The following is a 25,832-nucleotide window of genomic DNA, read 5'->3' on the forward strand; positions in this document are numbered from 1 at the left end:
ACCTCCACACTAACTGTATTTTATTTATTTACACATAACCCCCTCCCACCCTTGCCCACACCACCCCTGCCCCCAGCAGTTACAAGTGCACATGTACACACATACACACCCCCACAGAACTGAAAGGAACACACTACGGCTTTACCATAAGACTAGGTACAGTATCAAGGAAGAGTAATGAAAGGTTCTGAATGAAAAACATTTTCATATTAGTGAATTTGATACTTGTGTGTGTATACTGTATATATCATCTATATCTACATCCATTCCACTTCAAGCATTCGTACAAAATGTTTCCCACAACTCCAGTGAATTAAACACAAACCGTAATTAGGCTCCTCTGGAGCGGAGGCATTGTTTATTAAATTAAATGTTGTGTTTTTAAAAGCCAGAAAGCACTAATGGCTCTCTGGGTGCCTACAGAAAGACCCATTGAGGTGATTGGTAATGGATATATTTAATAGACTCAATAGAACTACAACTGACCTAGTGACTTCTTATGTGAGAAAAGAAAGGAATGTCCTCAACACTTGACAGCGAGCGGACATTGCTGCCTTTCTACTTTTGTCTGGTTCCTGTTAAAACTTTGGATGTGCAGGCATATTTAAGCACTCCCAATTTTCTATTTTTTAAAACCCTTTGAAACAAATTTAATAGTTTCTTTTTTATATTAACTGAAAATGGCAAACAGGTTATTCAAAGAACAGGTGAGGCATTTTTGCATGAAGGCAAAAGTACTTTCTAAAAAGTTTGTGTCTAATTCACTTGAGTACACATTTTCACACCTATCATATGTGTAGTTAACTGAAATATACTTTGGTAATCAGTTTATCTGCAGATATATGACACAATTGACACAACAATGTGAGAGGACCTTTTCAACAAAAATCTACCATTAAAAAATAGAATCTTGTACTTTTAACTAATAATATTCATTCATCTTGGATACACTGATTGGCCAGTCAAAAAGAAAAGATAGCGAACAATTCATACTACTGAAAAGAAATGTGTCTTAAATAAACCGATATGAACAAAATACTTTTTATACCACAAACACCCAATATATTTTCAATACTACACCTTGTTCAGGGTAATTGCATGCATGCATTGAGTTACACAACATAACTGGAATATGGCTCTGCTTGCACTGCATGGATAGCATCTTCAATTTTTCTCATCAGACTCCCAGAAAGATCGTAATGTAAATGCAGCTGTTGTATCACCTCCAAAATCACAGATTTGCTGCTTGTATGAGGATACTGATGGGGATGACATTGTGTATCTTATCTCAGCTACAGCCTATGTATCTACATCTCAGCTTTCTCTGATTAACAAAAGCTAGTGTGAGGCACTGCATACCAATTTGTGATTTCTTGTGTTTTCTCTGTTGGTGTCTTGAAAGGAAAGCCTCCTCAACCCGGTAACAGATGTGTTTCAGAGCCCTTAATATCCATTTGAGGATGGAGACTTTGTAATGATCACCGGCAGGTTTGTCTCATGCTACAGTTGTGCAGGCGAAGGATCTGATCTATTTCATGGATCAGCTGGGAATGAGGAACATGCTGGTTTCGTTTTGACTATCTCGTGTCGTCCAAGCAGAGCCAGTACCAGAATTGGAAGCGCTTGTTTTATATTCTTTGATCATTTTTCAGAATTATACTGCAATCACATATAAGTACAGAGCTGGGGTGGATTTGTGAGTGGGAGGGGGAGGCCAGGGGTTTGGGGGTGGGGGGTGGATGTTGGGAAGGCTCACCTCACAGATTGAGTGACAAGCACTAAATTTAACAGTTACTATGATTCTTTTAAGTTTGGCAAGAAAAAGGAAAGACTGAGGAAAGAATGTGACACATGCCAAAATGTCCTAGAATATACTTAAGTGATAATATGTAAACAAAATCAACAGGTAGGTAGTTTATTGCAGTTTAAAACTGCAGTGAGATGATGGAATATTCTTATACTTGATAGTATATGCGGTCTCAGACCTCCACAGCTGGCTGTAATACACACCCATGCCACCAGAGATCACTGTGGGATAGTCTGTACAGAGCAGGTTGGCTCCTGCAGACTGTCCTCTGATCACAGAGAGCCCCCTCAGTGTAAAGTGCTTCGCTGTCTCAGCCACAATTGGGATGAACACTTTAGATCTTTATGGTCCGTAAGACCTGGTGACAAACATTCAGATGAAATAACTGACAGCTGACACTGCCAGTTGTATAAATGAAAAAAAAGAGGAAATAACAATAACATAGCTGTGACAAAATGAAATCAAAATACCCATGTGAGAACAATATTGCACATAATCTTACAAAACTCTAAGACTTTGTCCACAGTGATAGAACAGTGTACAACAAAAGACAACACTATAGTAGGTTACAGTGTCTCTGACTGCAGTGATATATATTTACAAAGGTGAAATGACCATTCCTAAGGCCCATCCTTTCGCAAACTCAAAGTCTCCTATTACATTACATAACACTACTTGAGCAAGATTGAAATATGACAAGTAACAATATAGTGAACTCATACTTTTTTCTTATTTTTTTGCAAAAGACTTGTTTTCAAGGTCTAGCCATATTGCCGTAAGGCAAACATTCCCAGGTTCTCATATGTGTAACTGAAGCAACATTTCATGTTGCTCGAAAGAGAACATCCCTTCCCCAACTCTGCGCCTTGAACATGTAAGTCATCACACTATAGAAACCACTAAAACAAATATTGCCACATAGGACCATGCAAACAGTAATTATAAAACATTTATAATTCAATAAATAAATTCATTTCCAATAAACTTTTCCAATAAACATCAGATATCTTTTCTTTTGAATAGATTTAAAAGGCTCAGTCGATGCAGGCAATGTTCTAGTGACAATCCCAAAATAGCCATGTTATTCAAAACCTGATGTGAATTTTGTACTTCTACTTTGTCATAATTAAGTGTGATATCAAAGCATATTAAGGAAAAGGTTTATGACTTGGCGTCCCAATCACTGAAAACTAGGTGTGGCTGCTTGTTGAATACCACACGTCTGTGCCACAGGTAGGTGTGTTCAAAATCCGCAACCTGTAACATTTAACATGTAACAACTCAGAAATGTTCATGTCCAAAACATATTTTTGTAATTCCTGTCAGTCTATTTCAGTAGACTGTTCAAATTCATGATCTATTCCCTTAAAATTGGTTCACTTTACTCATGAGATTAAAGATGGTAATAATCAAGAGAACAATTTTTAAAAAGAGAAAAAAAGGTTGGAGGATTTGCCCCCAGACCCCCCAAACAAATCGCACCCTAGTGACCTTATAATATTGCGTCAAGGTATTCAATATAGTTCTCTAATAAAACAGAAAGCTCACCCTGTCCAGAGATCGCAGGCCAATAGTTTATAGGTAAAGCCTTGTCTCCGTAGACAACCACCAGCACTGATATGTATGTCTATTAAGCCTACACCCTTTTTCGCTTTATCTTTTATGTTCCTTTAGTCATCTCTATTTACAGTACAAATAAATCTATTGATACTAGCAGCATTCACAACATATGGTCTGACATTCAAACAACACTAAAAACATTTAATACTGTTTTTAATAGTTCTATAAACTAATTTAATTTTGTTTTGCTTCCTTCTATTGTATATATGTATTAATTTATATTCATAGATCTACTACAAGTGCAAATGACCAAAAACAGTTTCTTTGAGAAAAGAAACAAAACAAAACAAAAATGATCAAAGCATAGTGACAGCTGTCCTTGGTCAGAGTGAGATGGTTCTGAATTCGCAAGACTTATGAAATCTACATATACAAAATATATGTGTAAAAAAATAAATAACATGATTATGTGAGTCCGGATTTCAACTATTGCACATTCCTTTCAAGATGCACTTTTAAATTTAAATATGATTCACTAACAATTCATTCCTATGGTCAGGGACATGTTTGGCTCAAATCTTAACCAATCTAGAGGATATAAAATCTCATAGGAGAGTCTACTGCATAGAGTTCAGTCTCATGGACAAAGTGAGATTCCTAGCTACAGAAGCCATTGTCCATTCCATTTATTTAGATTATACCCTATAAACAATCAATCAATAGATGCTCAAAACCTCAACTCCATATTATCTGATATGCGTATTTCAGTGGGTGGGTGTTGGTAGTTTTATGGAGGTCTGGGTAATTTGTTGAACATCTATTTCTTTATCATGTATAAGGTGACTTTCCGACTATAGCGTTAACACCATACTAATTCCATGTAGACACCTCAGCTTTAAGCACACTTTGTTCTCTCTAATTTGATCAAATAGAATTTTGTTTACTATTTCTCTTTGAAAAATACTTTGATATGGCACATATAACATATCTAAATTTGGCAAAACAACAATATATCTTTGAGTGACAATCTAAATGATATATAACTATTTCATAAATATGTATAATCTCTGTCTATAAACATAACAAATACATATTTTGTTTTCTAGATGAAAAAATAACACATTTAATATTCATTTAATGAACTTGATGAATTCATTAAAATGTCACTTGTTGCACAGTGGCAGACAGTGCAGGTGCAGTACTTGTCAAGGTTACAGTGACAGTTACCATAGTGATAGGAGCCTAAGCCATCCAAAAAAAAGCATTTTTGAGCTGACCCTCTGAGCGAAGGAACATTTTCTCCACTAGAAGCTTTTAGTATGTCACAAAAATACTACACTCATACTGAACAACGCGTCAGAGCTTTTACATTATTTACAGTGATCCACACTAGGGTCGAGGGGTGCTGGCATCTGACAATGATGATCTCCCAGGGCGTACTCTCTCCCCACTCCTCTGTCAGACCACCCTCCTGCTAGGAAACACACTATTCACAGTTTAATTACGCGTCAATCTCTAAAAACCAAGCTAGCCTTGTTGTTTTTTGGCACTAACAGTGGCCACAGGGATAAATAGCCACTAAGAAGGGAGTAAAAGGGGGATGAGTAGAAAGACAATTACGGAACAGGGGGAAAAACAAACACACAATTATAAGGATGTCATGCTAAGGAGTGCTAAAGATTAGGTTAAAGAGTGTGATATACTGTAGGTTGTCATGGACGTCCGATCCACCATCTGAGTCTTCTTTGAATATCACTGTGAATTTCACAGTCCGTAACGATGACCACGCTCTCCTCCTTCCAACCATTGGTCTTGACCGTGGGTAGCAGTCTCTTTTTCAGTTGAAAGATAATTCACATCAAAAACAACAGGCTGGAATGCTGTGGGAGGCGTCCGTTCTCCACCACGGATTGAACATACAATCCTACACTGAGCTGGTTTCAGCTGGATAGAAGTCTACTCCGTGCTCAGAGGTAGTAGCCGCTTCTATGCCACGCTGGTGAAAACTCAACCTTCAAATAATCTGCAGTGATTAAAACAAAGACAGACACAGACATGCATGTGCGCTCACACCTCAGCTAACAACCCGCGCCCACCACACCTCCCTACTGAGTGACCCTTTGACTCAATGCAGGTTACTAGATTATAGACTAGCAAAGAAAAAGCTCAGAGTAGAAACATTTTCGCCTAAGGAACTAATCTAGATAGCAACTAAATGAGTCTAGAGCCTACAATAGTTACGATAGCTTACTGGACTAGAATGATGGGTTTAGTAGCTGAACCTGTGATGACTGTTCATCGGTCTGCTGGGGGAGGAGCTAAGGGAAAGGTGCTGAAGCTGAGCTGGGCTATTGGTTGGGTGTGAGTGGACTATCTTACATAAATAAATGGTAAGGGTGACATGATTACTAAGCAATATGGACAAGAGGGTTGGAGTACAGGTGACACAGGGATAGGGGTTAGGGATGGGGAAGAGGAGGGGGGGGGGGGGGGGGTTGCTCTCTCAAGAGTAGATAGTGATAACCTCGCGGCCGCCTCCGCGGACCAGGAGGACCCGGTTGAGACCCTCAGTGAGGACCTCAAGGAACTCCATGTCTGGGAGAGAAGGGTTAAAGAAACAGCAACTACAACACACATCTGTCACACTATACTGTACTATCACCAGACTTGGGTCAAACAGTATCTGCAAATCATTCTTAGCGCTTGATTTAAACTGCTTAAATACTAAAGCCAAGTTTATTCCTAAGAAACAAATTATTCACTTTCCATAATTAAGATTAGAGCAGAAGTGGCCATCACAACAGGGCCATAGTTTATTATCCATGTTTTGGAGTGAAGCTAGCATTGTCTCCTCACAATAAGCCTAACACTGTTCAGGTGAAGGATACAGTTCTCGTCGCCTGTCCGGTTCTTGGGCGGCCCGGGCATGTTGAGCAGGACCAGCTTGGCCTCTGACGACTTCTTGATGATGACTTCATTCAGCCGGAGCGCCGTGTGCATGCGCCGCACATTGGACTGGTTCCTGAGTGAGGACACAGCAACAGATATAAAGGTCAAACTGATTCACACACAGCCACTGATAACGGCTTGGAGAACAGAATCGACCCTGTGTTTGTGATGCTATATGTGATATTTCTCCATGTTTCAAAGCATTTCCAGATACTAAGAGATGATAGAGATGACAGCTGCTCATTCACACAATGATTTCTTCGTCCTCATCCGCTCATGTGACTGGCCGACTTGGTCCGTATGAGATGTGAATGGATAACACTGAATGAGCTTTATAGGAACTTCAATACTTACAGGTTCTCCCACTCACTGCAGCATGGCAAGAAGAGAAACACATGATTCAGTCAGTGCTAAGCTACATAACATTTTGAATATTCCTACTTGGAAGTACACTAGAACAGTGTTATCACCATGTTCAACACTACATACCGCATAGACATTACTCATAATGAAATATGACTTCCAAGCCCTGCTATTTATTGTGAATCCCCTTTCTAACAATCCTCACAAATCCTGCGGCAACATATATGGTATAAAAAAGAATCACGAAGACCCAAAGGCGCTCTTTTTGTCAGAAACAAAAAGGAAATTCACCTTTACAAGACGGATAAGTTCAACGAGCATTTGAAAACACTCACGGCTTCATGTTGAAGATGTCTTTGATGCCCTCCGGTGTGGCAGCACCGGGCGGCTTGGCCGGTTCCCCGTCACACTTCTCAGTCCAGGTCATCTGGACCTGCTCCCCGGGGCTCTGGGCCCCCTCTGTGGCCGGGGTGAGCGGGGTGGCGGGGCTGGCGGGGGTGGTGTTGTCGTGGATGAGCTGGACCTGGGCAGGGGGGGAGACAGGGGAAGAGGCCGACTTTGACTATGAGACGAGGGGAAGAGACAACAGACGTGATACGAGGCCAGGTGGAGTCACATGTAAAGTGGAAGGTTGAAAGAATCACAGTTGAGGTGGAAATGTAGGAATGCAGGTAAAGTCACAAGAGCCACAGTGTGTGAGAGGAGAAGGAGAGGAAAGAGAGTTGTGATTAAGGGGGCTTCGTGTTGTGCAGTCCGTATATTATTTGGTTTCCATGGCGGTAACAAGAGCCGTGTCTGAGGCAAGAGAAGTGCAGAGCGTGCATGTGTCATATTAACAATGTACAACTTAAACTTGACTGTGCTGTTAGTGCGTATGAGGCAAGCCAATCAGTGAGGAGGATGGCTTTGGTCCACCTCATGACAGCCATCAGGCTTCATGCAGTCACTTCAAAAGAAAACTGTCATTTGATGCCTGAAAGGCGGCTATTCATTCTCAACTCCACTGGAATCAAGAATCATTTTAGCCCATGTCGAATGTTTTCATATTTTCCGCTGTAGAGAACATCTATTTCGTGAATTGACTGCACTGAGCGAACTGATACCAAGTCAATTTTCTTTTTTTTGTTCCCATTTATGCATTTTGTTACACCGTTACACTCCTTGTTTAGCTTGTGATGCCTTCTGTTCTGTTATCCAGCTCAATTGCATTTTCGTTTATCGTCTTGATTCTTTTCTTTGTTTTGAACTACATGTTTTTCCCCCGGGTGTTCGGTTTTATCTCACCTGCTCAATCTGTAATTTTTCCAGTGTTTTATCACTTGTATATGTGCATGTAAACAAACTCTAAACTTCAAACCGAGATCGCGGTGCTCTGCTAACAGAGCTGGCCCTATACCTCTTCCTCAGGCTTCTCCTCCTTGCTGCCGCCCGGCTGGTCCTCGGTCACACTCAGCTGGGTGGTCACAGCGGCCGGGTTCTTGCGGCGAATAGACCCGCGGGACGAGTCAGTGATGCTCTGGATCTGTGAACACACACATGAAGGACAGGGAGGATTAAGTGATATGGGAGGAGAGATTTTTGAGAGATAGTGAGTTATTTTTCTTTGAATGTTTATTAAAAGCAAAGCAGGTCATAACAGTGTTGTTCACAGGTTTTTATTTACTGTACATCATTACCGCGTTTTGCAGCAAAGCAAGGTTAAAATGAAGATAATTCCATTGCGCTTATTAAATTTATTGACTTGGAGGGCCAGCTAATCTTAAAGTTCAACGAAGCATTTAAGGCAATAATGGTATAACATGGAAATCAATATCTTTTATTTTCTGCCTTTGTAAAAACACCAGCCATTCAAAGACGCTGTTGCTGCTGTGGTTGTAGTTAACACTGGTAGAGCGGGTAAATGTGGTATCCCACTGCTCCAACCTATCTGTAGATGTGCTTTTGTCCAGAGGGGCGTGAGTGTCATGTTAAGTCAAGTCAAGTCTGGTCAAGTCAAGTTTATACCTGCATGCTTGAGTGCATTTCACAAAAGAATTGACACAAAAGTTGACATAAACAAATGGAGAGAGAAACCAAAAGCATGTCTCCCTCTTACCTCTCTCTCGCGCTCGTTCTTGGTCAGGTTGATCTGTTTGAGTATCTGCGACCGTTGCTCCATCACCAGGGTCTTCTCATAAGTGTAGGCTGAGATATCGCTGTCATGCTGAGGTGAGACAAACAGACAGCTGAGTCTTAACTCATCTAACCAGGAAAGCTGCACTGAGATTAACAACGTTTTGTGAAAGAAGGCTCATGTAGTTGGATACAGTACATATACTGGCAATTACAGAAATGAATAAGAAAAAAGCTTTAAATCTATATTTTTTGCAGGCATAGTTGGATAATACCTCAGGCTTAGCTGTGCTTTGGCTACTGCAATAGTGTAGTATATCAAGATGCTGAGGAGTCTCACCATTTCTACGACTTCCACCATAGCGTCGATTCGGAGGTGATAGAGGAAAGTGGTCAGGTCCTTCTTCATCTGGATGCTGTTGTCGTCCATCTGGGCCACAGTGAAGATGCGCATCTTGCACTTCCTCCACACCTGAGGAGCAAAAACAACGTTACTGACATAAACTGATTTTTCAATTGTTCTGTGCCTCTGTAGCTTGTCTATTGGTAAACCTTATTTTATCTGGCGTGTTTGGAATTGGTAAATCTACTTGTCTACCTGTTCAGAACTATGAACACTCACCTGCAGCAGAAGAAGTTATATAGGAAAAGCATTGGAATATTTCCCACAATGTTCTTACCTAGAAACTGTTTCTGAGCTACATCTGAGGCTAACAACAACACAAAGCTAACTTCTTAAAAGAACATTACAAGTACATTACAACACAGTAGGAATGAGAAAATGCATGAGATGACAGGGCTCAAGAGGCTATTCTATTCTATTCTATTCCAGTATTATGAATAAATGCGGTACAGTACCTTGTGCTGGCGGAGCAGGAAGGGCAGCAGCATCAGCATGCCTCCATCGTGGACGATCCACCAGACGTCGATGTGTCCCTCAGTGAAACGCTCTCCGTTGGACGGGAAGGCGGAGATGTTCTTGGGCACAAGCAGAGCCAGGTGAGCAGCCGTTGTCTCCCTGACCAACTCTGCAGAGCAGAAAGAGAGGAAACAGAGAGAGAGATAGGAGATGAGAGGAGGAGGAAGAAGAGGAGGAAGAGAGAGACGTTTTAACCCCAATAGACTGTGGTGTCATGGGTAGGTATCTCCATTATAGAAACTGTTTGAGAGAAAATATTAACAACACAGGTGTTCGGACCTTATCCACAGTCTGTAATGATTCCCTACATGACCAAAAACACACACAAGCAGAGGTGTGCATGAGCACACATTCACTAAACATGAAGATTAAAAGCAAAGCTGGCCAGGAGTGGTAACGCAGCTCGTATGCTAAAAAGCCGACAACAGAGGCAGCTTGCTGTGTTAAATGAGGAATCTTTGACGCAGCCACTTGAGAAACTATAAGAGATCCTTTGTTCCTATCTGCCTCTTCAATACATCCAGATGAAACTGAGCTATATACAGTACAGGGGTGGAAAGAATACCAAAATATCATATTTAACTTTAACCTGTTAAGCCCTAGCCCCTAGCCCTAGGAAAAAACGCCTAAAATAACATACCCAAAATGAATCAGCAATAGCTCCTCAACCATAAGGCCTATATGCATATTTCTGGTCTCCTTTGATAGAAGCTAAGGAATATGAATCCATTGTAAGTAAACCTATATCTATTACCATTCCAGAGTAAATGGATAAGATGCAATAAAGGAAAAAATAAGATTTTCATCCTCGCCTAGTATATAATCTAAATTTCAAAGGCAATATCATCATTATAACCAAGATCCCATGGATAATGATGCAACTGAATGTCTTCTCCTACTCCTTGACTACAACTATAACTGTAAATTTGATGAAAATACACTAAAATACAACATTTATGATACAATTTATAAAGATATACTCAGGCGGTCTCCATGCTTTGGCCATGTTTACGGTTTACATGTTGACTGTTTACTGGGAGTTTTACTTAAAACACTATTTATTTCCATATAGCCATGTTACAAATAACATAAATCTCCCAAAAACATTGAAATAGTAATAAACACAATGAATATTGATCAATATTCATATATGACTGAAGAGCTCCATGCTATACAGGCAGATTAATGGAGAATGCAGGGGTCCTCAGTGCCAAGTAACCTATCCTCAGTTTCGTCTCAGTCAGAGGAATCAGATGGTATAAGGCTCATTGGTGTCAGTACTTCGATACAGCCACCAGATGGCGACGAAGAGCCTGAGCTCCCACCATAGAGCTCCAGTGGACTAAACTGGCTGGAACCCCCCTGACGATCGCTATGACTTCCCGTTGGTCCAAAGTTACGGTAGAAACGTAAGTAACTAAAATCTGCCGTTTTTGGCGAAAATAACATAAGTGGTATTGGTGAAATATTTTGGCAAGAAGATAGATTTTTGTCAGTGTGACTGTAAAATGTGAAGTTTGACTGCTATGTTTCCCCGGAAATAGCGGAAGTTTTGTCATTCCAATCGTGGTGCGTTTAGGTTCATTGGAAAGCTCGGAATTTCTAGTTTCCAGCGATACCAAGCATTTATTGTAGACTGACGAGAAAATTATCCCGGCGCTTTTGATCACAACTTGCTCTTATATTTATGAAGTTTATATTTGTACGACTTTATTGTTAAAATACTTCGTAATAAAACATAGTTTGGACAACATACAATTGGTTTACGGATTCTGAAAGCTCAAGACCCCATGTTTTCAAAACAGTATAACATCTGTATCTATAAATAGACCATCTTCCATCGCGATTTTTCGTAACTACGCCACGGGGGTGGACCCGGTACCGGGTCCGTCGGGCTTAACATTAAGTACTGTTACTTTGCTGAGATTTGAGAAGTCAAATTACTGGTGAAGTGAAAATAAAAAGTAGCTAATTTAATATGTAAGAGTTATGTCCAATAAACCCCCCAAAACAAAACAACAGAAAAAAAAAGTTACATAATGTATTGCCCATGCAATGTAAAAAGGAGAGGATAGAAATCAAAATGGATTCTTCCAATTTAAAAAAATACAAACTAAAGTGTATCAACAAACAGAGCACGCATCAATATAATTAATGGTTGTGTTGGGCAGGTTATTTGTTTTGCTATGGAGAGCATGAATCTCTCCTCCCACAACTGCAGTATTAACCTCCATTATTGTTTACTCTCTATGAATGCATTGTTGATATTTGTTATAGACTATGTTAAAGGATAAGGCCGGTGTTTTTTAATGCATTGCTTACCATCAACAAATCCTATGAAAATAACAAAATCAGCAATGATTTTGTTTTGCCAGCAAGTCTCGTCCATGTAGCCGGTGCCCAATGAAGCCATGTCCCATCAGCCATAGAACTCCATTGTATTAAAAAAACGATTAAAAACACGTCACAGAGCCATGCCGTTGCTCTGGGTAACATATTTCATCATCACGATGCACCGGGCCGGCCGACTTTTTCCTCAAACAACTTAATAAGCCGGCTGTAAACACTTTGCGATCTCAGGAAAGTAGTTCCGTAGCACCGAAAATAGTCCCCGGCGTAATGAAAAATTTGTTCCCATTTGAATTTGATTTGGTAATAACTACAACAGTCTGACTTTTCGTGGTAACAGTTAGCGATTTTTCAAATTGAAACTATGTCTTTGTGAGCTGTATTTCAAGGTTTTTAGCTTACAATTGGAGCCAATGACTTCCGGGTTGACGGCTAAAAACGGTACGTGGGAAGTCAGAAAGTAACGGGAGTAGAGCAAACGCATTGTTGATTTTGTTATTTTCATAGGATTTGTTGACGGTAAGCAATGCATTAAAAAACACCGGCCTTATCCTTTAAGCACTCCAAAAGTAGGATTCTGAAATTTGTGTCATTTGATCTGTGATTGTAAAAAATGAAAATGTCCATCCCCACTATTCAACATTGTTACATTGATGTTTCATTGATGTTAACTAAGCTATTATCATGATAAATTTGAGCATTTAATGTTACAGTTAGTTACTTAATGTTTTCTCCACATGCTTTAGCAGGTCTGATGCAGATGTAATTTACCATTGTCCAGTTTTGATGTAATGCTGATGGAGAGCCTCACAAAATGTGTACTCTGTAGTGCAAATTATAAATTACTGAAGTCAAAACATACTTAAGTAAAACTTTAACTACTAAATAAAAAAAAAAGTACTCAAGAAGTACACAAAAAAGCTACTCAATATAAGTAATACAAGTAAATGTAATTTGTCTGTCTGATGTACAGTTTCACAAACTGTGTTGTTAATACGTGGTTTTAATTATCAACAATGATAATAATAATGTGATAATTTATGTGTGAAATTCTCTTTTCACTTTCCCCCTCCACATGGAGACCGAAGAGCAGGATCAGCTACAGAAACGCACCGCTGGAGCTGGGAGGGATTTTGTGTCTTGCTGAAAGACGCTTCAGCAGGACGGACGCTTGACGACACAGGAGCTTAAACTCTGGGGTTCTCGCTTGAAGGAAAGTCCCTCTGAGCATTATGCCACCCTGCTGCCCCAAAATCTGCCTTCAACCTCATTCAACCTGGTGGGAATCAACCTGATCTCACACAAATACGTAAAATGAACACGACTTAACACCAAATAACAACTATAAACAAGAAGTAGTCTCACTCTGAAGTAGTGGTCGGGGTGGCGGATGGCCGTGAGTTAAATTTGAATTTTTAGCTAAAGTTTTTCTTATTTAACCATGACCAAAGCCTTTCCCTAATGTTAAGAAAGTTGTCTTAGTTGCCTAACGATAACCGTAACCAAAACCTTAACCAAAATTGTTTTACTTGCCTAAAATTAACTGTTAGCCAACATTTAGCTGAAAATGGCATGCGCAATTCATGCTGTTGCCACAGAATCTAATTTGTGTTACTGTCACAGAATCCAGTTCGTGGTGGAAGAACCTAATTTTCGTGCTCATTTCACGACTTTCTTTGAGATCGTGTCGGGTTGGATGGTGATGTTGGTTTCTGTTCCATCCCAGTGACCCACCAATGAAGTTCCTCCAAGTCTGGTGCTCGTCGGCCTGTTTCCAGTTGCGCGGCCAGCTGACCAGCACGGCGTTGTGCTTCAGGCCTCCCAGCCCGCTGGCCTGGAGCAGGTGGGAGGTGGCGTCACGCAGGTTGGAGGACACCGTCACCTGACAGAAGCCCTTCACCTTCTCAGTCTCCATCAGTTTATGCAGCGCCTAGAGGGGGATGGGGAGAGTGTCACTGTTACCGAGGTGCACAGAACAAAAAACACAATGTAGAAGTTTCATTAGGGAATCGCACCTGAATTTGAAACATGAAAACAAAAGTCTAAAAGTATACTGTAACAAGGTATAATAACAGGAAAAGATCTCATAACAAGGAAATAACTCGTAATTACTAGAAAACCTGGCAATTTCTTTTAATTTCAAGATGAATGGAACATACTTCCGTACAATCTTGACACAATATCTGCCATTTTGACTATTTAAGTGATTATTATTCAAGTGAACCAACATTTGGTGCTCTGGCTCCAATCAATGACCACATTTTTCAGTTAAGGCTCTAAGGTTTTGTTTTTTGTTCTTTTAATTCAAAATTATTTCAGATTTCAGTTTTCCTTGCCTTACTAAATAGATCTCCTCAAGAGCTTTTATTTATACAGTAGATCATTTTCACCCAAAATGCCAGTTATACCCTTCTGGTGCCCTCGATACAAGCAAAAAAGTAGTTGAACATGTTTTAAATATTTGAAATAAAGCTTTAGTTAGCTTTTCCCTCACACTTTTGACACTGATTTGATATAATATGATATGATTTGAGTTGAGTTAATTTAATGTGATGTGATTTGATATTAAAGCCCAGCTCCAGTCACCCTCTCACTCTATTCACGCTGTGCTCTCCTGAATGAGGTAGGAATTGATTTGGAGGAACAGCTAGGAATTAGTTGTTAATCCCATTTTGCCCTTTAAACAGTGATTTGCTCATATTGTTGTTGAGGCCACTGTGGGGGGATGTTAGAAAGTGGAAAGTGGAAAGTACAAAACAAGCACATCTCTAAAGTTTATTCAAATTTGAAATCATTTCTATACAGATTTATGCCATGCAGTCAGTACATTAACATAACATTTGACAGTCAGGACCCCTACCTGCTCTGCACGCTGGGCCTGGTCGCTGTTCTCCAGGTAGGTGCCCTCCAGCGCTGTGCCAACAATGGTTAGACCTTTGCCTGCCTTGAGCTGGTTGGTCAGAGAAAGCAGACGCGGCTGCTCCACGCTTTGCTCTGCATCTGTACTAACCAGCACCAGCAACTGGGGCCTGAAGAGAGGGGGGGAAGCAGAGGGAGGGAAAGAAAGAAAGTGAGGAGAAAGTGCAGAGAAAGGTAGAGGGAGGGAAAAAAGAGGGAGGAGGGCAGGGAGAGCAATGAAGAGTCAAATAAAGGCGTGAAGAAGAAATGGCTGGGCGAGCCGAGTAAAAGTACTAGTTGGGAAAGAGAAAACGAAGCAGTGAGAGACAGAGAAAAACAGCATGAAAGGTTCATGTGTTAACGTGAATTCACAAACACTGCTAGTAACCTGACAGCTCCGATGAGGAGAATCACGTTAACTGAAAGAATGGCTGAACGTGCTCAGACATGTTGTTCATTTCTATGTTAATTAGAACCGTGACAACAAAACACAGCGTGTGTTAGGTTTGACTTTGTGTGGAGGACATATGTATTTAGGGGTTCACTACGTAGCTGTGAAACCCTATTGTTATTGCCGGAAATCCTATTATCATTATTATTATTATTTTTTCTCCGCTGTTTGGTCCAATAACTTGGCCACACATTGATAACTTTTTTTCTAATTTGGCACAGATAGTCCTGGTGACTCACTACTTGAACTCAAAGAATGGTAGGCTACTGATTGGCCCATAGGGGGCACTATAATAAGCCCTCAAAATCTGAGGCTCAGCCCCGCTGCGCCGTTAGATGTGAAACTTGGTGCAGATATGTATCTGGACAAACTTTTTGCCTCTAGGACCCATAATGTCCACCATCAATTTTTGTTGTCATTTTGGATTATTTGAAAAACGTTTAAAACTCTGAACCGCAGGTCAGAATGACACAATTTGGCCATTAACTGGATAAGTTAAAAAATGGTGAAGTTATCAACCTATCATATTTTTTACTACTGCACTAAAACTTGAAATGACTAGTCCACTTGAAATTCTAGCAAAATGGTCAGAAAAATAATAGATCTACCAAGCTAAATGTTGATATATTGAGATTTGAACAAAAAAACTGATTTTGTATGTGTCAATCTAACATCATGATATGTGCAGTGAATGCTTAAATCTATAGTATTTAATCTACAGCATTTTCCCTTTCGCTCAGTGCATTGTGAGCAACTCCATCTCAATCAACTATAACTAGCCACATACTCTATACAAATATATATTCTTGTGTGAAATCAAAGACCCATGCACTAATACTTCACCATCTTTTAAATATGAACAAACACCATGGATCTCTGCCCAAGCAATAACAGGCTGCTTTTCAATGGAAATATGCAACACCTGCACTTCTCAATCTCACCTAGAAGACATCTTACATGAAAAACAGATTATTAGTCAATACTTATCATGTCAACATTCATCTAACATGTCACCTGGGAGTTGGAGTAAAATTGCTCTGCACAACTGCATAACTGTAGCTCCATATGCTCCATATTTCCCAACAGCAACCAGGTCATTCCCATCTCTTGTCCTCATGTAGTTATTGTGTTTGTGTGTGTGTGTGTGTGTCTGTGAGTGAGTGTGTCATACCTCCAGTTCTTGGTGTGCGGTGGCCCTTCCTCGAGCCTCATGAGAGCGAAACGCGCAGCGCTGAGAGACAGACCTCGTATCCCGTCGCCCCACTCCTTCTCCGCCCTGTGACAAATCAATATTGGTCGGTCAAAACATCAGCAATAGTTTTGCGGCTTTATTTAAAAGTCAAAAAGTGACAGTGATACAGTCAACACAATGTAACAGATCTACTTGCAAATGCCAGGGTGACATAATGCAATGTGATTAAGGATTAGGCGTCACTGTTAAATGTCAAGTTAACATGATGTCACTCACCACAGGGAATCACAGAATCTAGCATTGCAACACTCAGTGTGCATGGCTCTGTACTGTTCCATGATAAGAAGCATATTATGTGGTGCAGTAAGTGTTGCACTGCTGGAATCTCCACATTTCCCTTACTTCAAAGTGGCTTGTGTGGAAATCCAAACCCTGACATAACAGCAAATGACAAGAGCCCAAACAAACAGTGGAACCCTAAACCCCAGTTTCCCTTTAACTGCCTGTACAACACTGATGGATGGTGTGGACTTTCAAACCCCAAACCCTTAAGACACACACACACACACACACACACACACACACACACACACACACATACACACACACACACACACACGAATGCAGAGCCAGCCAGTGAATCCAATCTCTCCCTGGGGTTGCGCTCCACTCACCCTGCGAACTCGATATACTTGTAGATAGAGCCGGCGATTACCATGGCGACGATGGCGTAGTACCAGGAGCAGAGGAACATGAGAGTGAGACACAAACTCATCCCCAGGAAGGACAGAGCCCTGGAGAAAAAAAAAAAAAAGAAAGAAAGAAAGAAAGAAAGAAAGGATAGATAGATAGATAGATAGATAGAGACAGTGAGAGTCAAACAGACATATTGAAAGACAGAGACAGAAAATGTGTAAAAAAAAAAAAAGCCAAAAAATGTTGTTTTCTGGCTTTTCAGCTGCTAAAAAGACTTTTACCCTGATATTTGCATGAAAATGATATGGATACACTCTTTTCAAAACATTGTAAATCTTGAATGTATGACTGTTAGGTTAAACAAAGCAAAACCTTCAACTGTGGATGCATGGAAATTTATGAGATCTAATATTTCTGAATTTACTGTATCTTCTAGGCGATAGCACAACATCTGTGATATGTAATTGTCTGTTGTCCCCCTTCCCCACCCTTTTCTTATTTTCACACTGCAGCCAAATTCAACTCATTCTACCGCCTTCTATCTGAACTGACCAGTGGTAGAACTTGAAGCGCGGTCTCCAGTTGGGAGTCCTCAGCAGGGTCTGCAAGGCACAGGCCAAGTTCACAAACATGTAGCACATCAGGAAGAACCTGCAGGACAAACACACACAAGCACACAAACTCATTTTTGGAACAAAACGCTTCATACAGTATATCCTGTGACAAAACTGAGCGATTCTGCTCTGAATGCAGTCCAAACGTATGTTGTCTTGAACTCTGTCGCATTCAAACGCTGATATTAATCCTGTGATACTGATGTCATTCCCACGTGGCTTTGGCTGACAGATCTTATATGCAATATGACAGCAGAAAGGAGGGCTGCCCTTCTGTGCGATGAACTGAATCCTGAGCCTATTATGTTTGGCATTTGCATCGTTCAGGAAATAGCAGGAGTTTGGCCGCTCTGAAACCCCCCGCTGCTGGTTCCGAAAGATGGCAGTGAAATAGACGGGTAGCTACAGTTCTCACATGGAGAGGATGGGGGCCACTGCGTCCAGGGAGGCAATGAGGATGCCGCTCTCACAGATACAGGCAGTCAGCAGGAGGGACCATGTGGGCTCCCCATTGGCCTTCCCATGGCCAAAGATCTGGAGGGACAACACAGAAAACACAGTCAGTAACCCCTCTGCTTTTGACGAGTATACTGTATCTGCCTGGTGTATGCTGTATTGTTTGTCCCAATATGTAAAGTTGGTAATAATAAACAGTTTGAAAGGAAAGGAGTAGTAGTGGGGGTGGTAACTGAACGAGCAGCTGGACAGAGAGGCGGACTGACCCGAAGGGCGGGCACGATGCTGTCCTTGGCGATAGCCTGCAGGAGGCGGGGAGCTCCTGTCAGACTCTGGAGGCCCGCCCCGCAGGTGGAGAAGAAGGAGCCAATCACGATTACCCATGGTGACGGCCAAGCCAACGTGCCAATCACAAGGTTCCCGTTGACTCCCTCCCCAAACCTAAAAGAGATTTGCAGAGTTACAAATTGCAAGAGATCTAAGTTTACCTTTAGTGTATGATTCATATCAAGCATACCATGAAAGGAATAATAAATTCTGTTTGTGGTGATTGTACTGCACATACACAAACCTTGGCTTGGAGTTTGAACTTACTTGTCTCTGAGGACCACTCCCTCGATGCAGGCACCAAATAGAAACACACTGGACATGTCTTAGCAGTTCTGGATCAGGAAAATACATGTATTTTGTAAGGGTAGGTGTCACTTTTATTCAAATGGTGGATATCTGATTTTGGAAATGCCAACAGAAAGCTGGTGCCAATTTCTCAGAAAATGTGCGAAGACTGTTTGGATGCTCTAAGGTGACACCTGATTAGTGACTGACAGGACAAGCTTCAAAACATTATAAACTTGAGATGTACTTAATGATCTGAGTAACCAGTTAAATGCATTTGCAGAGAAAAAACAATCAATTTTGTTTAGGGTAATATCTCAGAGATCAATGACATTGTAACTAATAGCCCATTGCTTTATTAGCTTGTGACTGAATAGGCAGCATAATGATGTGATTAGAAGTCCTAATCAAATTTGTTTTGACCACAAGCTGATTGCTCTGAGTTACTGGAAGACACACCCTGTTCAACATGACTGCTTCAGCGGTACAAGCCTATAATAGCACTGGCCTTGTATGTTGAGGTGTATGTGTAGGAGCCAAATAATCTTTCAGTTGATAATTTAGAATATGAATTTCCTTAGTTTAAAACCTTCCTATATTTTAAGTTACAGTAATTGGAAGTGGATAAGAATGGGAGTTCAGAAGGACAGCGGAGTCCTAGTGTGTCGGAAAAACAAACAGTTTCTCAACCACATTACACATCACACCACATTCATCACACTCACTACACTTTGTTTTACATTCCCATTTGCTTCACACCACGTCTGCATTTAGTTTGTTATTAGAACAGAAGGAAAATACAATTTTAAGCTGATCAACATCAATCTATGAGATTAAATATCATAGATTCACATGAAAGAACAGGTTCAACAATTTTCTACTCATTCTGGGGCAGTGGCTGCAGTTTGATTCAGAAGCCATGACAGAATGAATTAGGAAAAAAAAAAATAAACATGTTGCCCCCCACAAATGATGCAGGCACCCTTTGGGCCAATCAGAAATAAGATGCATCATGGGACTGGTGCTGGTGGTGTAGCAGTTGTGGCCTTTCAACATTTGACATTTTACCTTTAATTACAGCTTCCCCATCAGCCCAATTAGTGCATTTAAAAAAAAAAAAAAGCCAGAAAACAGTGCCAGAATGCATCACCCTCCAAGTTTCATCAAATTTTCAGTTAAAAAATTTGACCTTTAAATATAGCACCCTCATTGGCCCAATCAGTGTGTTTTTTGTATTTTTTTAAACACCACAACACAGAGCCAAAACGTACCATACCTCCAAGTTTTGTCAAAATCGGACCAGTGAAGTCTGAGATTTTAACGAATTATAAATATCTCTTTTTTAAGAACGGTCGGTGCATTAACCCTTGGTGCCCTACAGGGAGCAGCAGTGGGAGGATACAGACAGTGGAGGTGGTGGTGATGGCTGCAATGGTTCCAATGGGGATGGACTTCTGGGCGTCACGCAGATCCCCAGAGCGGTTGGAACCAGCCATGATACCTAAACAGATAGACAAGATAGACGGATAGATAGACAGATATTACAAACCAGGGGAAATGAGCAAGACAGCAAGACATCAGCTAATCCCTGTCAGAAATGCTCGCAGTTGTGGACAATGACGGGGATATTTTGTAAGACAATTCAGATTTATTCTGTGACTCCGTTTTGTTCAAATTCTTGTCTTGTGGTTCTTTATAGGGATGGGACGATATATCGAAATTCAATATATCGCAATACAAAAATGTGACAATATGTATCGTAGGGCAGAAAAACGAATCGCGATATTAGCTACATTTTATTCTGCTGCAGTAATCACAAATGAGACGGCTTGCCCATCACAATTTCACAATTTCTCCATCCAAATGATATTATTTTCACTTTGTAATGACATTTTTAAATTGTTGTTTACATTCTACCAAGCTACTGCCATTGCTAGAAAGATCTGTGGCTCAGAAATAAACAGATTTCTGCACAGTCACACTTTGTTGTCTACACATACACTTTGTTGTTTCACTGAACTTTTATTTATTACATCGCATCGTGGTTGTATCGAATCGTGAACCCAATATCGTGTATCGAATCGTATCGTGAGATGAGCATATCTTCCCATCCCTAGTTTTTCTTCATATCACTTAGACCTGGGATGAGCATCTGAAGCTCTAGCAATGCCCCAACGTAAAATTTTCCCAATAAGTAAACAACAAAGAAATGAAAACGGCTGAAGGTTTTCACCTGTTACAGAGGGGAAGTAGATGCCGACCAGCAAGGTGAAGAAGCTGGTGATGTCGGCCAGGACGTAGCGGTTAGCGTTGGTCAGAGGGTCGTCCACTCCTTCCTCTGACTCCATGTTCTTCCTGGCCACCAGGTCGCCCTTCTCATAGTAGTTCCCAAACAGGTTCTCTGGATGGGCAAGAGGGAAGTGGGGAAGAATAGAGGAGAGTGGGTGAATGATTAGATATAAAGGAGAAACAAACAAACACAACTATCAGAATATAACCAGGACATAAACATGCTCCTATCCTAGATTCCCGTCCAATCCATATATTTTTAGATTGTCATAGGAATTAGGCAGGAATTACTTCAATTAAGGAATTATTAAAATTAAATGCCTCCTGCACCTGTTGGCAAGCAGAAACAAATGAACAAAAAAAAAAAAAAGATTGTATGGTTACAATGGCTCATGCTGCCTGTGCCTCTGTGAATGACAGGCATATTATTGCTGTTTGTGCACTATTTAATTGGTTTGGCTACACGGATACCATAAAATTTTCCAACAAAAGAGTCTCAATAAACAGCTGGTCTCTAATACACATGGGGGAATGTGTTTGTCATCTTTCAGCAATTACCCCAAACGCTGATCTCAAAAAATGGTCGTCACAGATACAACCACTAACATGACTGGTTAAAAACCTGGATGTTGAAAATGTAGGCTTTCACACAAACAAATGGGAATGTAAACCATGTATAATGAAAACATATTTCATAAAATACAATGCAAAACATTTCAACAAATTTTGATTAATACCGTGAAAATTTGATACTGGCCCATTCCTAGTAAATAGCCAATAGCTGTTTTTAACAGTGTTTAAGTGTTTTATGGTGGTCTGCAACACATGGAAATCAGTGTCTCAGTAACAAAGAAAGAGGGTGTATGTATGCGTGTGCATGTGTGCACGTGCGTATGTATTTGTGTATGTACTATGGAAGTGATGCATTGACACTGAGTTGCATGAGAATCCTAACAGGATTAGCTGACCTGCCAGGATCCCGCTGGTGATGCCTGGGATGCCCTGGACCTGGGACACGTTGTTGGCTACAAAGTACTTGTCGCAGGTAGCGTTGAGGAAGGGTGAATCACAGAACAGGCGCCACAGCTGGGTGGTGACTGTCCCATTAGCTGTCTCAATGGTCTTGGCACACACATCGAAGTTCTTCCACACCAAGGTGCGGTTCCCCAAGACACACACTCTGGAGAAAAGAAACATACAAAATATCTGTCAGAGGAACAAACATCTCAGAGTATTCTTCTAGTGTGTGTTTGGAGTGTGTGCCTATTTGTGTATTATGTGTGCATAGGCCTGTCTGTGTATGTAGTTTAGCTTTTAGTCTGTTGGACTCCCTTTGTGCAGGAAGTGTGTGGCGGTCCGTCCTTACGGGAAGTCGGGAGGATCGATGCCGGTCTTGATGACCCCGGCGTAGACAGCCAGGATGGAGAGGATGACGCAGGCCAGGAATACCAGGGCCAGCTTGTTGACGTACTTCACCCCGACGAACACCACCGTGGCCATGGAGGTCAGCAGAATGGTCCCATACACACGCATGTTGTTCAGCAGGGCGGCCTCTGCCTCGGCTCCCTCCAGGCCCTCCAGGGGAAAGATGGCCGCCTTGGGCACTATGTAGATCTGGAGCGAAAGAGAAGTAGAGGGGCTAAAGTTATTATTTTTTTTAACCATTATTTATCCAGGGAAAGTTAACTGAGCATGCTTGCTCTTTTCCTGATTCACATTCACACAATTCAATAAATTTTACATTGGCTTGAAAAAGACAAAAAAAATGTAGAGAGAGGTGAGAAAGGGAGAGAGAGGACAACTTTGTGAAGTGTGAAAACATGTAATGTGACGCTCACATTAACAGTCTTCAAATGGAGCTTGAAGCAGCACACATAATCATGGCAGCTATTTCAATTCAGCGAAATTGAACAACTCAAGCATGGCATTAATATTCTAAACGAATTGCCATTACTACACTTTTATTACGGGTCAATCTAAGAATAGTACCATCATTTATAAAATCGTAAAACCCCTAATTACCCCATCAGTATCTGTCATCCGCTTTACATGTAGGCTGATTCATGGCGAGGCTATTACATAAGCACTGAAAATCATTTTTTGAAAACGTTTTGGTTTCCACCCAAACAATTTAATCAACATAAAAACCATAGGAAATTGAGAAGAACAAGTGGAGGGTCATGACTCAGTTCGGTCATTTGGCTGGAGAAACTGAGCCGATGCTAAGAACAGCATATCACTAGGCAAACAAATCTCCTGCTTCAATGTGAACTGTTCATGCTTCCTAAAATAGCATCGGTTTGTGTTCCTGGCTTGTGTGGAAGGATAAAACATATTCAAATCAGCCTTCTCCAGATCCGCTCCTTACAATTCTGCGGGGATTGTTATTTCACAATGGAAACTAAGCCAGCTTTGACCCAGAAGACAGAATTAACCTCCAGGCATGATCAAACTCTGCATATCCAATAGAGGGATCCAGAAGGAGAATAAGGGAGAGGGGAAAAAAAACTCTGGTATGCTGATAACAGTGGACCAAAGTGATGAGAGCAGTTCAAGGAATGGTCTTGTTACTCAGCCAGTGTCTTGATCTCTCCCTAATGCAGAATTTGCATAATTACCCAATACTCCACACAGCATGAGGGACGGCAGTGGAAGAAGTGTGGAATAAAAGGCAGAGGAGGAGGAGGAGAGGAACGGAGACCGAGATGAAAGATCCCTGTATTTCATCAACAATTGATCTGAATACACGTTGAAGAATAGACAGATTGAGAAAATAGCTTCAAAGCGCAGTGAGGAGAAAGAAAAAACTGGGAGGGAGAAAGAGCGAGTCAGACAGAAAGGCAGACAGATGATGATACAGATACGCTGACGGTGACAGAGAGGGAGAAACAAACAGAGAGACAGAGACAGTAAAGGCAGAGCATGTTTCTCACCAGGAGGAGCTCGATGGCCCCCAGGATGTACATGGCTCCAGCGAAGGTGGTCCCCAGGTAGAAACAGATCCCCACCGCACCCCCGAACTCAGGGCCCAGCGAACGGGAGATCATGTAGTAGGCGCCTCCGGCTGAACACAACCACAACAACGTGAACACGGACACTTGCGTTGTGCGTGCTTGGGTGTCAGTGTGTGTTTGTGTGTATGTACGTGACTAAAATACCACAAAAACACTCTTCCGATGTCCATCCAACTGTATGTTACTTTTGACTCAACATACTACTCACTGTAAATATAATTTCCCTGTTGCCATGTGAAAACCTCGTAACTCCAATTTTGGTGATTTCTCTGTTTTAACTTCAGTTCAAGGATTACATTGATCCTGTACCTCCCATGGTCTTATGAAATCCGTTCAAAACCAATTGGATAAATTCAAAATGCATGGTGGTCAAGCCAAAAATATGGCTGTTCTTCTTAGTTCCTGAAATGATGACATTTTGGAGATACAAGGTTTTCACTGGGCAGCGACGATTTATACAAGCTCAGGCTCAGGAGTTTGGTAATTCTAATGTTCAAGAAACATGAAGTGAGTTTTAATTCAGTTTGAAATAAGTTACCATTACTGCACTTTATTGTCCATTATTTAAAAGAGATGCACACAAATTCAGATGTCATTTGGATTTTGTGGTTGTGTTGTCATTTCATAATTTTGTTTGTATTCTATTTTGCCATTGTGTCTTTGCTTCTATGTTTTATCACTGTGCAAATAAATTAACTTAACAAATATAAAGACCTTAATCAGCACTTTGCAGCAGAATAGAGACTGTTATAGCAGAGACAGTTATAATTGGCGCGCAGCGCTCCCAGTTACACACTTCTCTACAAGCCTGTAATTTGCTCTGACCCCTGCTGCACATGGATCAGCTGGCGAGAGACAGGCCATCATTACTATGTACAACAACATTATTATATAAATACAGCTATACAATGTACACATTCATGTACATACACACACAAAAACACACATATTTTACATTTTAGGCATTTAGCCGATGTTCTTATTCAGAGCGAATCAAGAGGAGTGAAAGTAGGATTCGCTCATGGACGACAAGTTACAGTGCACAACATCCTACTACTGTTACTGTTGCTGGGGATATCACAGTGTGCTTGGTATACTGTGCCAAAAGCAATCAGTGGAAAGAGAAATTTAGAAGCGGACAGCCTCAAACAGTGATGACTGTGTGGTGCCAGCGTCTGCTCACCCACCTGGCACTACTCCATTGGTGGCGATGGCACTCATCGAGATGGCAGTCAGCATGGTCTGCAGAGAAGAGGGAGAGGAGGAGAAAAAACAAGAAAATTAGATCATGTGTATTTACCCATATACTGTATATATACAGTAGATTTATGAAGAGCTGATTGATGAAGAGTTGATTTCCAAATTCTATCCATTTTGGGAATATAAAATCAGTAGCAGAAGTGCATCATTCAATAGCTCTAAAATATAAACGATCTAGTCTGAAAATGTGTTATCATTTTACCTACGGTCATTTAAAAAGCTCCATAAATTGTTTCAGTTTTATGTTATCAATCATTTTGCAAGAGTCAGTTTCACTTTTTTGTCAAA

At 40.9% G+C, this 25,832-nt stretch overlaps 1 protein-coding gene across 4 annotated transcripts in view; it reads right to left on the reverse strand.

The window, feature by feature from the left end:
* Positions 1-5,870: 5,870 nt before the first annotated feature.
* Positions 5,871-25,832, reverse strand: part of slc12a5a (solute carrier family 12 member 5a) — a 139,559-nt gene continuing 119,597 nt past the window's right edge. The window contains exons 5-26 of one of the 4 annotated variants that reach the window (XM_071903776.1): positions 25,472-25,526; positions 24,204-24,334; positions 22,637-22,884; positions 22,239-22,450; positions 21,215-21,382; positions 20,384-20,482; positions 18,961-19,018; positions 18,633-18,807; positions 18,326-18,444; positions 17,849-17,947; positions 17,275-17,394; positions 16,580-16,684; positions 14,920-15,088; positions 13,794-13,989; positions 9,650-9,819; positions 9,132-9,263; positions 8,775-8,882; positions 8,076-8,201; positions 7,015-7,202; positions 6,671-6,685; positions 6,256-6,389; positions 5,871-5,962 (exon numbers count right to left, since the gene is read on the reverse strand). In XM_071903776.1, the coding sequence (XP_071759877.1) occupies positions 5,871-5,962; positions 6,256-6,389; positions 6,671-6,685; positions 7,015-7,202; positions 8,076-8,201; positions 8,775-8,882; positions 9,132-9,263; positions 9,650-9,819; positions 13,794-13,989; positions 14,920-15,088; positions 16,580-16,684; positions 17,275-17,394; positions 17,849-17,947; positions 18,326-18,444; positions 18,633-18,807; positions 18,961-19,018; positions 20,384-20,482; positions 21,215-21,382; positions 22,239-22,450; positions 22,637-22,884; positions 24,204-24,334; positions 25,472-25,526 (2,919 nt within the window). Of the gene's footprint in view, positions 5,963-6,255; positions 6,390-6,670; positions 6,686-7,014; positions 7,242-8,075; positions 8,202-8,774; positions 8,883-9,131; positions 9,264-9,649; positions 9,820-13,793; positions 13,990-14,919; positions 15,089-16,579; positions 16,685-17,274; positions 17,395-17,848; positions 17,948-18,325; positions 18,445-18,632; positions 18,808-18,960; positions 19,019-20,383; positions 20,483-21,214; positions 21,383-22,238; positions 22,451-22,636; positions 22,885-24,203; positions 24,335-25,471; positions 25,527-25,832 lie in introns of all 4 variants that reach the window. The other 3 variants (XM_071903775.1, XM_071903774.1, XM_078283443.1) reach the window with 3 other exon arrangements.

This window comes from Centroberyx gerrardi, chromosome 5 (genome assembly GCF_048128805.1).
Source record: "Centroberyx gerrardi isolate f3 chromosome 5, fCenGer3.hap1.cur.20231027, whole genome shotgun sequence".
Lineage (NCBI taxonomy): Eukaryota > Metazoa > Chordata > Actinopteri > Beryciformes > Berycidae > Centroberyx > Centroberyx gerrardi.